General features: G+C 36.3%; 2 protein-coding genes across 5 annotated transcripts in view; both read right to left on the reverse strand.

Annotated features, from left to right (window-relative positions):
* Positions 1-398: 398 nt before the first annotated feature.
* LOC119188379 (GATA zinc finger domain-containing protein 14-like) lies at positions 399-2,479 on the reverse strand. The gene has a single exon (XM_037441217.1). The coding sequence runs from the start codon at positions 2,183-2,185 to the stop codon at positions 818-820; it is 1,368 nt and encodes a 455-aa protein (XP_037297114.1). The 5' UTR covers positions 2,186-2,479; the 3' UTR covers positions 399-817.
* A 2,619-nt stretch (positions 2,480-5,098) lies between these two features.
* LOC115449750 (CD151 antigen) overlaps positions 5,099-16,126 on the reverse strand; it is a 187,211-nt gene continuing 176,183 nt past the window's right edge. For all 4 annotated transcript variants that reach the window (XM_037441222.1, XM_037441219.1, XM_037441220.1 and 1 more), the window contains 5 exons: positions 15,856-16,071; positions 10,475-10,666; positions 9,408-9,581; positions 8,932-9,081; positions 5,099-8,692 (listed from right to left, as the gene is read on the reverse strand). In XM_037441222.1, coding sequence (XP_037297119.1) covers positions 8,549-8,692; positions 8,932-9,081; positions 9,408-9,581; positions 10,475-10,666; positions 15,856-15,996 — 801 coding nt within the window. In that variant the 5' untranslated portion in view covers positions 15,997-16,071 and the 3' untranslated portion in view covers positions 5,099-8,548. The remainder of the gene's footprint in view (positions 8,693-8,931; positions 9,082-9,407; positions 9,582-10,474; positions 10,667-15,855; positions 16,072-16,126) is intronic.

Below are 16,126 nucleotides of genomic sequence, written 5' to 3' on the forward strand. Positions count from 1 at the left end.
GTTTGTTGTTTCAAGCGTTTACAAATTGATTGCTTTAAACCTTACGAGTTATGACAGCTAGGAAAGCTTTAAGGAAAATATGGATATATTGCAAATGCAGGTAAATACCGCAAGAATGGACTATGGAGTAACTAATTAAATATTTTTTTTTATTCTGAAAATGATCTCTTAATCGCATTTTTGCTGTTTTTTAATAATCAGTAACTAGGTTCATTACAGATCACGATAATTGTGCAGCTAAATAATAAAGAATATAGAGTGTCGTATATTCGAATCCAATACAGTTGAATGTCGTAGATAGTTTTTTTATGGGCACGGGAAAGTGACACCACCAACCTAAGCATATAATAATCAAATAGGAACAGTCAGGATTTTACAAATAGACAAATAAACAAAAATAGAATAGGTAATAATATGTCGATGTTGTCTTTATTTTATGCTATGGCTATATTCTTTGAATTTTATGCTAATTTATCCGTGCATGATTTCATCGAATATAAATACAACATAATTTTCTAGGTAACAAAGCGTTCTACAGAAATATAGTCATCAAATATACCAGGTAATTTTATGTAAAATTTATTTACTCGGTACACAAAACTATGCAACATGTGTTGTTAGTGTGTAATTATTTGTGAATCATCGCTTATGTTTTCATACAATTTTTTGTTGTTTAATATTCATCTTGTAGCAATATCTACGAAGGTTATTATATTATTGTAAAAAATACGCAGTATAATGATTTTAAAAAGTTGCGAATGAGGATATTATAATAAAGCCCTTTTAGTTAAATAGGTTTATTACCTAATAAATAATATTAATTGTCTTTAATTCGTATATCTATTCCCAAATCTTCGTCTTCATCTTCTGCTTTTGGTTTCTCATTGGTTTCTCGTTTAGGGGCGTTCACCTCAATCTTATCACCTCCATAAGTATATTGGTTCGGATTTAAAGGCACAAATAACGGCTCATCGTCTTTAGGTTTTTTAGTGGTTGCCTCATGTTTGTGTTGATTTCCGTTATCATAAGTATTATGTGGTGCACTTGCTGTGTTATCGGGGCTGTTGTTGCCTGGATATTGTTGATTTTGGCCATCATGACTAGAAGTCGTCTCTCCGACGTCATGGTTTACATTGTTCGATTGATTTCCATAGCCGGGTTTATTAGGCTGTTCATTATTATTAGGGTTACCTGAGTTAGTTTGGCCAAAACCATTTTGATTACCTTGGTTTGGTCCATTATTTTGATGGCCAGTGTTTGGTTGATTATTTTGTTCGTATCCAGGCTGGTTAGGTTGCACATTATTACCGGGATTTGGGAAAGAAGGTTGGTCAGGTTTTCCATAGTTATTTTGGTTTCCGTTGCTGGGTTGATTTTCATGGATGGGATTATTTGGTTGCCCATTATTAATTGGGTATTGTTCATTTGGTTGATTAGGCTGTCCAAAATTGTTTTGGTTACCTTGGTTGGGTCGGTTTGGTGGTCCATTGTTATTCTGGTTATCGTTGTTCTGATAATTATTTTGCCCATAGCCAGGTCCGCTAGGCCGATTATGTGGATTTTGGAAATTAGGAGGACGTCCGTAGTTATTTTGATTTCCATACTCTGGTCTGTTCGGCTGTCCGAAGTTATTTTGATTTCCGTAGCCGGGCCTGTTTGGCTTGAAGTTTTGATCGTTGTAGCCCGGTTGGTTTTGCTGGCCATAGTTGTTGTAATTATGTTGATTAGATGGATCAAAGCCATTTTGGTTGTCATCGAATCCATTTTGGTTATTACCATTCCCGTTGTTGTGATGATGGTGTTGATGCCCGTGTCCATGACCATGACCATTACCATTATTGAAGTTGTTAGGTCGATGGTGATTATGCGGTGGTCCATATCCGTTCGAGTGTGGCGGTCTTCCGTATGGCGGCCGATCGTTTGAACCTTCTTCAACAACTACCACGATCGTCTCGGTTGGTTTCTCCGGTACATTGTTCGGCGGAGGTCTTTTCTGACCGTTCGCTCCGAACCCTCCCTGGACGTTGAAGTTCAATCCCTGTGACAGCCCTCCAATGACAGCACCAGCGGCTCCATGTATTTGCTTGTGTATTTCATTTGCACCAGATAACAAGCCGTCCAACAAGCCTCCATTACATTCGTAATTAACGAGTAAGAGAACAAGTATAAATATATTTTTTCTCATTATTATGCACTTAATTTTCCGTAAGACTGACTCAGTGCGTAGTACACTTGCGATTGACTGGCGCGTTCATCTTCATGTTCCGTTTGATAACCTCTTATAAAACCTGTTCTGAATACTAGCTGTAGTCAAACCACAAAATAAGATAATTCTTTTGCAAACACATAAAAAAATCCCAATGACCCGTTCACTGTGTATTTAAATGCTTTGATTTCAATGTGTTTTGAATACGTATAGGCACTCTCACTGCTTTATAACAAAACTTCACTGTTCAACAGACAGTCGCGAATGTGTTGTCTCTAAGGTACTGACTATATCAGATTTAAATCGACACAATAACGTGTTTACAGGTAATTACCCTTATTAATTATTGTCAATGTTAGTCAACCCGGACGTAATGACGTTGCTAAGAATCAATGGTTTTCCTGTATGTGTTTACGTTTTTAAGTGTTGGATGCGCGTCCCTATAGTTAGAAGAGACATAATATTCATCGGACGATGATATGTGCGCCGGCCCGTGGTCACCTTGATGTGGTCGAGGTCACTTAGTGGTAAATACGCTCGGCCGAGAAGGTCATGAATTTATAATTGTGGTTCGTTGATTTTATATCTACTCGGCGACAAGTGAGACAAAAATTCGGCATTCGGAATGCTATTCGTCTGGCCTATTGGTATTCCAGTTTGTGCTGAAGTTGTTTGCCAAAAGGCCGGTTCGGAGTAAGCGTTTATGAATTTACATGTAGTGCAATATCTATACTTATTATAAAACGAAGTCCTGTCTGTATGTTATTAATTTTCTCAAAATCTACTGAACGGATTTTTATGAAATTTGGTATGGAGATAGTTTAAGACCCTGGGAAGGTTATAGGCTTTCTATCTCGGGAAATATATACGGGATCCCGGAAAACTCCTTCACTCGGGCAAAGCCGCGAGCAAAAGCTAATTATAATTATCTATGTAATCATATGGTTGGTATTTATATCTAAATAATACGTCCACGTCACGTTGTCATCTTAGTTAACGACTTCTGTAAGTAGGTGCTTTTAACTATAAATGTTGTAGGTCTGTGTATTTATTACTTTACGAGCATATAATATAGTTCTGGTATCTTATTGTTTTGACATTTGGGATATAGGAATATAATAAACAATATACCCACCAACTCAGCGATAATATTTTTTTATCTTTATGAACTTATAAACTTTAGTACCTACATAAAATAGTCGGTATCTACTTTGATTACCAAAACAGATAATTTTGTACCTAATAGAGGCCATCAACAACTTCACACGAATTTCATAATTTTTACCCCTCCCACAATCCTTATCACATTTATGTGTCCCTCCATGGCATGACACTACTTATTATTTTATTATTATATATTTCACTCAGCATTGGACAAATGAAAACAGCAGTTCCACAATTAAGAATTATTTTTCGAATCGGGCAAGAATTTAAATACTTTATTTAGATTTTGACATGTGATGCCATTAAACTTTTGACCCCGTCCCCATGTCACACAATGTCACATTTTGTTGATTCCTCTCCCCTTTATGACGTAATTTATGGGTGGCTGTACATTACAAGGATACCTAAATATAGGAATTGAATATTAAAACTTTTTTTTTTCTAAACATAGACTGACAAAACTAAGAAAACACGTCATTTTGTACAAGGCATAGGCAAAAAACTCATACTAAAATAAGGTGTCTATGTACTTATATTTGCGGTCTCTTACAAAGTCAGGAGGTAATATTTCAGCACAAAAGTATGTATACCTAATAAATTCCTTTATTGATTTACTTAAATGATTCATCGAAGGCGATCTACTATTGCTACTGGCAGGGTCAGTAACATTAAATTCAAAGAATTATTAATAACAATACAATGTTAACATTCTCGTTATTATTTGAGGATAATATTTTAAACCGTAAATGTTTACTTCCTATATTTGGCATTATATGACGTAAACATGTACCTACCTAAATACGAAATATGGGGGTTATTTTTAAAGATATTGTCTGGTCGGAAATACCTGTGCCGTTTCTCTTTTATTATTCCGAATAACACGTATTTTCCCGTACCGTGTTTTCTATGAGTTGTTATGTAATATGGTCTTGATGGCGTAGTTGTATTGCGGGCTCGGTAGGACACCGTTCTGAAGTCCGGGGTTCGAATTCCGGGTCGGCCAGTTACATAGGTTTTTATATATGGTGATAGGCTCGCCCCCATCACATCATGGGACGGAACCCACATGGAGATAAATGGCTGGCCTGGCTGCACATCCGCCTTCCGTGATAAAAGTTTGTCGTGTGTTTGTTTTCTCTTTTTGTTTTATGAGGTAAATAAACACATTCAAGATAATGTATAACCATTAGCCCCTTAGAATGTCTCAAAAAAACGTGACGGAATCGATGACAGTTAATGTTGATTTTTGTGAGTGATCGAGAGACTGATGCGTCAGTCACAAAAAGGACACGGAGTTTTATCGTATTTTTTTGTCACATTCTAATTTTCTTGGCGATTTTTTTTGCCATTAAAATATTTTTAAGTGGCAAGGACTTATGACTGTACATTCGATGAATATAAGCCCGTAGTTCCTTTTTCGGGTCTGGCCATCGAGGTGAGTTCCCCCTCTTCACAAAATCGGCAGGTACTGATTGGTTGAGGGAGGTATTGCATCTGTTTTATGCGACATCGGATCATGAAACGACGTGTCAACTGTGAGATTTTTTAGCTCTCTTATATTTTGTGCTGACACATATTATATATTATACATATCGGATAAGTCATATATTTTGAAGCGCTATGTCCATCACGAATATGCAGCGCTATGTCGAAACAAACAAGTTGGAAATCCCAGATTATTTTTTTCCTAGATTCTAAATAGGAATGACTCAAATGAAACCAGTTTCATTTTGTTAATTTGTATTAAATAACAAGAATTATAAATCTAAGACAAATTCAACAGTACACGTATTGAAATGGTTGACATTCGCTTTGGTTTTAGCTTATGCGTTGTGGAGTACAATTAATAAGAAAAGTCCAATGTTCAATTCCATATTTCGTAATAAAATTCGGATCTCTTGTAACTTCTCCGACATTCGATATTTTATTACAGTCCCTAAAATAATATGACTTTTGTTTTTAATTGTACTTTTCAGATATGCGTGAGATTCAATGTAAGCAGATATTAGTGGTGATTTGTCCTTAGGTTTTAAAAATGAATAATTGGATGCATAATAAAAAAGCAATTAGTATTAGTTCAATAGATAACAAATGCGAAAGACAAATAGGTACAATGTAATAATGAATTATAACTGAATTGGGCTCGTTTTCACAAACATTGAATGGATCCCTCCTAGCCGAATTTCGGTCACGGGGGCCAGTCTCAGCGGAGATCAGTCAGGTACGCAGGAGATATTATAGTGCATAAGTGTGTGAGCAATACACAGGTGCACTCTGTTTCTTCACTCTCATAATCCGGTGAGACGGCAATCCGACATGAACGGAGAGAGAATAGGCACAGGGCCAACGGTTTTACATGCTTTCCGAGGTATGTAGGTATCACACCGCCAACTTCCTGACTCAGAGCTGCGACTGGGTAATTTTTAAGATGGAAAAACCCAGTCACAGTTATTTATGGCCCGACCCGGGATTCAAATCCAGGACTTCAGCACCATAGTCGCACTCGTACAATGTACACATAACAACTACACCACCGAGGTAGTCACATTACTTCGGTAAAAAGTAAAATTGTTAAAACTTACGCGAGACATATTAAATTAGTATTCGAAAATAACACGGTTTTACTCACGTTTCCTAAAGTAAAATTGTATTTCAGTATTAGCCAATCACAGTCAGGCCGGAAGCACTGAGAAACAAACTTATCATAGCATTGCTCCGTACTTAGGTAAGTAACGTTTGTGAATACGAGCTATTATGTGTAAGTAAAGTGAGGCGCTGTTTCAGAACCACGAAGTATACTAGTTTGTAAAAACAATTGAACTTATATGGGGAATTATTATTTTTGAAACTTGCAGAGTTATGGGTAGCAATTCTAAAATACGGTAATGTTGATCTTGAAAACTAGATATACATTACGCGAAAATTGCAAGTATAACGCGAAAATTGCAAATATAATTAGTTTAATTTCAATGTCTAACATTCGCGTAAATATAAGAAATCATTAAGTATAACCCGTGCAATAAAAATGATTGAGTTTGAATATATTGCCAGTAAATAAAAAGTTACGTAAAAAAACTTAACGTAATTTAAAATTAAATTAAGAGATAGCAATAATATAAAAGCATTAAGTACCCGTCAGTAAAACATGTTTGTACTCAAAGCATTTATAAAAATAAATGACAGCATAAATAAAAATACAAAGGTATTTATTTTGTCTTGTGCAGTTGTAAACAATAAAACAATAAAAAACAACGATTTAGAATAAAAATATGGTTTAGTCTGTTAATCAACACGATAGTTTATATTATATTGATACATGCACTCATCTGGATTTCTATAGATATAGACATTTACTATCTTATTATGTATAAGGCACATTTCATCCTTACATTTAAATATTTGGTTAAATACGGATTAGTTATCTAAGTTTTTACAAAATATAGTTTAATATAATTAAAACTAAATTATTGTAATCATAGTACACGCACTGACATTAAAGTATAACAGCAATATCATGTATCGAATTTTAAATTATTGTTTTTTTATAAGTTATTTTAAAAAATATAAAATATATTTAAAATCTGGTGACGGGTCTAAGCGATAAATAGGAAAAGATGTACAACTTATTCTGTGACGTCACCGTTATTACAGTGCGATTGTGCGAGAGAGACAGCCACATACTGCTGGGCGCCCACTTTTTAAACATTATTTTTTAATCATTCTAGACTCTATTTTGACAGATGAGTACTGTTTTTGTATAAAATAATTTACTAAATAAAATTTCTTCGTTATTCAGTGCGTGTAATAAAAATAACTATACTACTTTATATTTTAGAGACTATGTAATGGAACAAACTTTTTTTTTTCAATTTATTGACACTTCTGTACAGATTGTTTGAATTTACGCCAATTGTAACTTTTTTCTATGTATTAACTTCTGTACAGCTAAAAAAATATCTATAGCACCATATACTTATTGGAGTCATTTCACTGTTTAAAACATTTAGCCATGATCGACAATTGGATGAATAAAATTATAAGTAGTTGAAATATTTAAAAATATTGAGATACAACAACATTAGCCAATCACAACGGCCCTATCGCTACGCACTGCGAAGGCTGCCATGCCGTCAGCACTGAGAAACAGACTTGTTATCACAGCTTTACTCCGTCCTTAGATAAAAAACGTCTATGAATAAGAGGGTAAACTATGATCGACAATCTGCCGAATAAAATTACAGTTGAAATATTTGAAATAAACACAGAAAGATTCATTGTTTAAAATATTTAGCCATGATTGATTATAATTTGACGAATAAATTTACAGTTGAAATAAAAAGAAATCACAAATGACCCCATCGTATCCTACAAATTTACAGTAACGTTTAATTATTTCCAAATGTCTTAGATACATTTTCGATATAAATTCGGTCACGGTTGCTACTCATGTTACAATGGAACATTATTAAAATCTATACAATAATGCAACATTCGATGAACACATTAAATGAAATTACGCCGACGCTAATTTAACGAGATTCATAGTGATATTCGTTGGTTACTAATGCGGTCTTTTTTTTTATATATAAATAGCGACCTTATGTACGTCCCCATTTTATGTGACTTGTTACACACGATCGACATAATTGGTTATCGACAAACGATTAAGAAAACCATCTGCCAAGTCCTTAATGCACTTTTTTTTATAATTTCAAACGAACGATTGGCTTTGTTTTCACGAATATTGAGGTTATTTTACGTCTACAGGATGCTACCAAAAGTGGATCTAACATTAAAGCCATATACAGCTAGACCGATTTGAAATCTACCAGTAAAGGGAAATTTTGTAAAATTTTAGCTTTCGTATATAGCTTCCCAATCATACCCACTTTCAGAACCACCCTGTATATAAGAATCGCAACAGCTCGTAAACACTAATGACTAAACGCCAATCTATATGCTAACATTGTCACTGATGGTTGATATAGTGGCGGGGGCGTCGCGCGGGTGCAGCGGGCAGGGCCGGCGCAGGCTGCGCTTGTGCCGTGACGTGACGGGCGCCGTGCCCCCCGCCCCCCGCGCGGCGTGGGCCCGCGCCCCCGGCCCCCGCGCCCGCGGCAGCTCCGTCGCCGAGCCCTTGTCGAACACCTTGCGGGTATTGGACGCCGCGGGCCGAGGTCAGTCTATCACGTGCTTTATCTTCACGTACAGCACGCATGAGAATAGGAAACCGAAGATGGGTATGACCGACATCCCGACGCCGACTGCGGCCAGGATTATGAGGTGGTCTCGTATGTGGTTGGTGAATTGTCGTATGCAGCCCTGGAAGGAATTATTATATAGTTTATGAGTCAAATGTAAGGTCAAATGTAGCGAAAAATAAACGATGGTACAATATATAATTTTATAAGGTCGTGGCGGTCAGAGTGACCTTTCATCATATGTGTCCTTATTATATCCCTGACATTCCGCGGAAAAGTTACATTTTGATTGACTTTAACGTAACCAACTGCTTTAAGTTCTCTAAGCGTATCTTCATTAAACATGACTATTACTCTTACATGATAGTAAATGTTGGATGGATGGTCCCTGGTCCCGCAGCGCAGTGTGATGGTCTTGCAGCACGAGTCGGGCACCAACAGCCGAGGGTCGTGTTCGTGCCAGCGACTTTTACGCCAGTCTTCATACCGGAGCGCACCGCAGCATTTGAACTGTAATAACACCAAATTAACATAAACGAACTGTTTTTTTTAGTTTTTAAGGTTGTGATATCTATACCAATATTTCAGAGGAAAATTTTGTAAAGGTTAATCTGCGGAACTACGAAACGATTTTGAAAAAAAAAATCTTATAGGAAGCTACATTACTCCCGAGTGCTATAGACTAGGCTACCTTTTTATGCCGAGAAAATATACAAAGCGGGACTTTTATCTCAAAAAAAGGTTTCTTACAAGCGCAGCCGCGAGCAGAAGCTAGTTCTTTAATATGATGTTATACCTCTGTCTGCAAAAACCTAGTTAAATAAAGAAAGATATACCTCTGTCTGCATGCTGTCCACGGCGTTTGTGACTGCGTTGTCAAGCGCGTAGTTGGTGAGGAAGGTGTCGTTCAGTTCCGCGTGGAGTTCATCCTCCACCGCCACCTCGTAGTAGTAGGCCAGCCCGCCCGCCCCCGCCTCCAGGATAAACGATATCAACAGGAAGTATGTGTACTGGAACACAAAAACATTTATTAAATTAATAAATTTTATTTCTTCATATATTGAGAACAATATAATTACGTACTGTCGGAAACAACGTAATGCGCGTATACAATCCTCATTATAATTTTTCATATTCAAGGGAAAAACGGAATGTAAATATACAATACATATATACAGATTTTTTTAAATAGATTTTATATTCATTGTAATACTAGATAGTTTCGAATCAATTCTATATTTGACATTTAGCCTTCTTAAGCCAGGTTCTCATTAGCGAGCCATAATCGTGACCGCTGTCATTTATATTAACCAAAAATATAAGGTGTACGCGGCCCGCCAGCCTGCAACAAAAGCTACACGAGACGATCACAGTGACCTGACGATTGTTGATTTTTGCCGCGAATTAAAGGGCGCTCCACTGCGTTGGTGGACGTCAAAAGTGAAATTTCCTTTTCTTGGACGACATAATTATTCTAGTTTTTTTTTAGTTTTAAAACCAAACTACTATAGTGGTTTCGAATTATGGGACCAATCTGGAGGTATATTCTTTCGAATAAAAAAAGAATTTTCGAAATCGGTTCATAAACGTCCGAGTTCTGAAGTAGCAAACATAAAAGAAATACTCTTCGAATTAATAACCTCCTCCTTTTTTTGAAGTCGGTTGAAATACAAGATCAGAAGGCTATTCACAAGTAACAAACTCAGTTATAACCTATACACCAGTAGCACTCAATGTACAAATATTTTATCTTTTTGATGACGTTTGAACATCATGAGCTGTTCAATTCTAAATTACGGGAAGACACTTCAAATTTATCTAACAACAAATAATTTTTACCACTAAAGTAACAGCTTTACAGGCAATAGTTACTCGAAAACCTATTGAATAGTAAATAACTTACACATAACAAGCTGGTTCTATTCTCAGTCTTGAGTCCGCAGCATCCGAGGGCGGACAGGGGCACCCCAATCGCCCCTGCTATGATCAAGAGATACGCGATAGCAGGGTAGGTCGGGGTAGGCAGTAACGTCACGTATCTGTGTCGATATGCTACCGTCCACGCCCCGACTCCGAGTACGCCCGCACCTGCAAACTAAAAATATAAATTTGCTAATTATAAACTATCTTTTATCATCATTTTTTTTTAGCAAAGGATAATTTAATTGTGTTGTTTTGGAATTTGTGCCCGATTTATTAATTATAAGTTATTTTTAATCGTCAACTTGGCACAATTTTTTTTTTATTGGAAAGTTCATTACTTGTATTGTATTGTGATTTGTGCCAGATTAGGCTCGCCCCCCCTGTTACGTAAAAGGGCGTGTAGTTAAGGTCTTAGCCGGTAGTTTTAGACGTTAAGCTCGCATAGTCTTCAAACAAAATGCAATCGCGCGAAGATAGAGGTATTGATGGATGCAGCAATTTTGGGAGTCTTTTTAAATCACCCTAGGAATCGGTGTTCGTTGGCAAGGGTTTGTCGCTTGTCTAGTCTGCGACTAGCTAAAATTTAAATTTTTAAATAAATTTTATAATTGTAAAATGTAGGTATGTAAAATGTATTGTAATTTTGACTTTACGGATTACCAACCCCTCCCCCTCTTCACTTAACCACGAAGGCTGTGAAGTCTTCGAAACGCCGGGAGAAAATTAAAATCCGCGATAAAATCCGAAAAAGAGTTTAATTTTAATATTCAATCATTCTTTATTATTTTTCAACATCGCAAACCTGCCAGCATACACGCTATATAATATCGGTTAAGTCTGATTGGAAGTTATAACTCTGTCAAACCCCTGAGGGATTACGTCGTGAACTTTTGGTAACATTCATCTCATCGAAAATTGCGTATATTGTAAACAAAATAATGGATACCAACGGTAATACCCAGAGGTATTGCCATCAAGATAAGAACAATGAGCTATCAGGGCGGGAAAACCTCGCTTATTATTTTTAAGATTACAACGTAATTTCCCTAATAGTCGGTTCCTATACCAAAATCGGTCTCCTGGCACCATAATTCTTCACCTACTGGCAAAAGCAAGGTTTATATCGTAATAACAATCTCTATTTGGTTTTTCTATCATTCACATGGATTTACCACTGACTAGATAATATTATAATAATAATAAATAATAATATCAGCCCTGTATTATATACTTGCCCACTGCTGAGCACGGGCCTCCTCTACTACTGAGAGGGATTAGGCCTTAGTCCACCACACTGGCCTAGTGCGGATTGGTAGACTTCACACACCTTCGAAATTCCTATAGAGAACTTCTCAGGTGTGCAGGTTTCCTCAAGATGTTTTCCTTCACCGTTAAAGCGAACGATAAATTCAAGAATATACACATGATTTTTTAGAAAAGTCAGAAGTGTGTGCCCTTGGGATTTGAACCTGCGGACATTCGTCTCGGCAGTCCGTTCCACACCCAACTAGGCTATCGCCGCTTTTAGACTGGATATTAGTCTTTTTATTTTCTATACGACCACGACAATGTGACTCCACTGCGGATGGTGCGTGGAGTGGGGTCCAATAGAAGACGAGATATGATTGCTCCTCGGCAGTCGACACAATTATGCCGGCCTGTTGGAGCCGGATATAAAGAGATAGATCATGGAACGCGATCCACTTTCTTAGGGCACTATGGCGAGTTTTAACTCCTTGTGTACGATAGGTGCGATCCGGGCGGGTAAAAGAGATATTATCCAACGACTAGTAAATTAGTCCACTATTTATCACGATTGTCTATTTTTTTTTGTTTCGCATACTAGACCAAAGCACTGAATATTCTATCGTTCATGCAGTGCCATCTAGTAGTTTGTATTTCGTCCTTGGTATATATCGTTACTACTGTGTATTACCACGCGATTGCTATCAAGCGGATAACGTTTACTAGTATAAATAATGATGTTTAACTTTTTTATACATGTCTACAAGGTATTGAGATTCGTCAGTTATTTTAATAGGCGTACACAGATACAAAAACATCTACTTAAATGGAAGCCATTGGGAAAAGATCGCCCCTAAGGAAGACCAGGAATGCGCTGGAAAGACGTGAAGAAAGTCGGCGGATCGAACTGGATAAAAAGAGCTCAATAGCGCAGTGAATGGCAGATGTTAAAGGAGGCTTACCCGAGAAGATTGAAAAAGGCTAAAGAAGAAGGAGTAGAACATCCTCACGTCTTCTTTCACACCTTCAAAAGCTTAAGCAGATGCACAACTGGTGCATCAACTATCCCACGTGTGTATTTCGTTCCATGATGTGATAGGAGACAAAATAACTACAAACAAATGCTACATACATGTTAAAACAATCTTGAAAACTTGTTGGAATATTGAAAAGCGTTGAAATGTAATGCCATCGCTGATCATCAGTATATCAGCCCTCACACTGCAGTCATAACATAATACACGTCATATACTACGCCACCGAGGCAGTCATAAGAGGCGGACATGAGTAATTTTATTGTTATTGATAAGGGAAAATATTGTGCGGCTTCATGACGGGGATTATTGATATGAGTATTTACGCGGATTACTTGGTGACATGGTTACAGAGTTTAAATTAGCGCGAGGCTCGGCCTAGGTCTCGAAGTGGCGATAGCCTAGTTGGGAATGGAATGGACTGCCGAGACGAATATCCGTAGATTTAGACCAAAGGGCACGCACCTGACTTGAACAGACACTCGGACTTTTCCTAAAAGTTATGTGGATCATCCATAGATGCTTATCGCTTGCTTTAAGAAAGCATAGTGTGAAACCTGTGTACCTGAGAAGGTTTTCTTAAAATTCGCTACTATGCAGAAACCTATTTATGAAAAAGGACTCAACCCCCTATTTTTCTTAATATTATTTTATCTAAACAATGAAACAGATTATAAAATCGATTATATATATCATATATCATCGATTATAAATAAAATATTTCATTATGTATCGGTAATCGGTAGGTATACAAAGGTTTTATACAATTTCTACAAAGCATCATAAACTAATACATGTTAGAACTTTAAATATCAATAATTAGAATGTGACTTTATGTGGGTTGAGTCCTTTCTGCTTAACTACATCCAACTATAAATATGTCGGAAAACTTTGTTCAATATCGACACCTTAGGTGCTAAAAGCCATTTCGGGTTATGTTGGGCCATCTTGGGCGGAGTAATGCAGCCAACAAGTAAGTACTGGATGTACAATTTATTGCAGTAGAAAAGCAGTTACATAACGGCAGTGGTTTCAGGCCATGAACATATGTAAATTCGCGATAAAAGTAATTACAATGTATTCTCAAGGGCAATTCAAGCTAAGCACCTTTGCTACTCTCACCGTTACAAATATTCGCGAAATTCTAACCTATTTTTCAAACGCATTCGAAATTCTATATATATACATATTATAAAACAAAGTCCCCTTCTCTGTCTATATGTATGTGATCGAATTTCTCGAAATCTACTGAACGGATTTTTATGATATTTATTATGGATATAGTTTAAGACCCTGGGAAGGTTATAGGCTACTTTCTATCTCGCAAAAATATATAGCGGGACTCTAAACCCGGAAAACTCCTCCACACAGGCGAAGCCGCGAGCAAAAGCTAGTTGCCAATAAAAAATAAACGACAAAGTACAGAGGTTGCAATTCCACATAAGATATCCATTCACATCACAATACGCAATGATCTTTCTCACCAATTTTTGCATTCTTGAGAGGCAACATACAATATCCTATCAAAGCTTTGATCAGACGTTCTACATAATGGCGTCTCGACTCGTTCGAGGATTCCATGCTTTTTAACAAAATAATACAGATAACGCGATACGAAGGTAAGTAGGAACTCGATGCAGGTTTCCGTCGGACACGGTTTCCTGACACCTTACGAAGACAGGCATAAACCCTTCTCCAACATAATAATGGTAATTTTTTTTTTTATCAAACTCGTAATGAGCTGCTATAATAGTATAGGTATAGGAATACATACATTAAAAGTAGATATATTTTAACTTATATTCCCATATCGGCTTAATTAAGCTTCATTTTGACTAATCATATTAACTGACGTATGAATAAAAATATTTTATCAAAAAACTTGGCAGTAAATTTATATCTGAAAACCCGTTTTTTTATTACCCTGTTTTGGACAGTATGTATTAGTACGTTGACCTAAGTGCGAAATTAGCTTTTTGTTACATAAGTAATTTTTTCTTCTGAAATTGTGTTTAGTGATGTATAATTTTTTCTAGCACCCATCGCAAAATTCTCGGTACGCGGCATTATATTTGAATTTAAAGTGGGCGACCTCCCGCCCACATAGCCGTTTCATTATTGATGAGACAATAAATTGCACAACCAATCCCAAAGTCCGCGCACAAATACAATTCCATATGAGAGTTATGTAACCATCATTCCGTTATACCCTATAGACGACTTTTTTAATGTCGAATAACTGATTAATAATATATTTTCTTTTAACTTTATGTGATGTAATAGTCAACATAAAACTAATATATTTGTGCGCTGACGCAACAGGACAGCGTAGTGAACAATATGCATTTCAATAACACCTGTAAACTACCTATGCTTACAAATAATTTGATTTAATAAAATTTATGTTCATTGGTTAAAAACTTATTCTATACAAAGCTGAAGAGTTTGTTTGAACGCGCTAATCTCAGGAATTATTAAACCGATTTTGATTTTTTTTCACTAGTAGGAAGCTACTAGTGTGTGCTATAGGTAAGTTTTTATCCCGGAAAAACTTTTTCACGTATGCGTAACCGCAGTAAAAGATAGTTTATAAATAGAAAATAAAAATATTCGATGCAGGGGCGGCAGCAAAATGTATGAAAATATTTTTTTGTGATATGTAATTGGTTTTGTGATTAATTTTCAATTAGGTGTCGATATTTTTATGAATGTAGTTCAAACAAAATTCGCAGATGGACCCAATGAAGTTTTACAAAAACACAATAAAAACATCTTAGGATGGACTAACGGAAATTATTAAACATAAGGTACCTAAGTAAATCACTCAATCACTGAAGTAGGTATTCCCGAAAACAACGTCCGCTTTTACTCTTTTGTTATCCTACAAATCTTTATTGTTTAAAAACTCCTGCACCTATGTTCCTAACACAGCCCAAACAAGTAGCTCTATTGATGAAAATTTGCCCTCGAGTTCTATGTAAAAAATGTGTTTAAATTTTTTTAAATCCTCCCCTGATATGTACTAAAATGTTGCCAAAGGTGAATTTTAAAGAACTCATTTAAAATATTAATCAAAACTTACCAAAAACACCACATTGAAGATATGTAGAACGCATTTAAGAAAATTGACGCTGCAGCAGTCCGCATCTCTTGATTTCCTTGGCTTTACTTTTTTCTTCTTTGCTAACAGTGCACTTCCATCTTTCTTTTTTTCTTCTGCCATATTAATATGTTATCCAACAGTGGTAGTTTGCTCAGTTTCACCTTCGACAACTCATGCTTGCAATCTTCAATTAACCTAGAAAAAATGGAAAGATTTATTATCAGTCAAAGTAAATAAAGATGGTGTCATC

This window comes from Manduca sexta, chromosome 22 (genome assembly GCF_014839805.1).
Source record: "Manduca sexta isolate Smith_Timp_Sample1 chromosome 22, JHU_Msex_v1.0, whole genome shotgun sequence".
Classification (NCBI taxonomy): Eukaryota; Metazoa; Arthropoda; class Insecta; order Lepidoptera; family Sphingidae; genus Manduca; species Manduca sexta.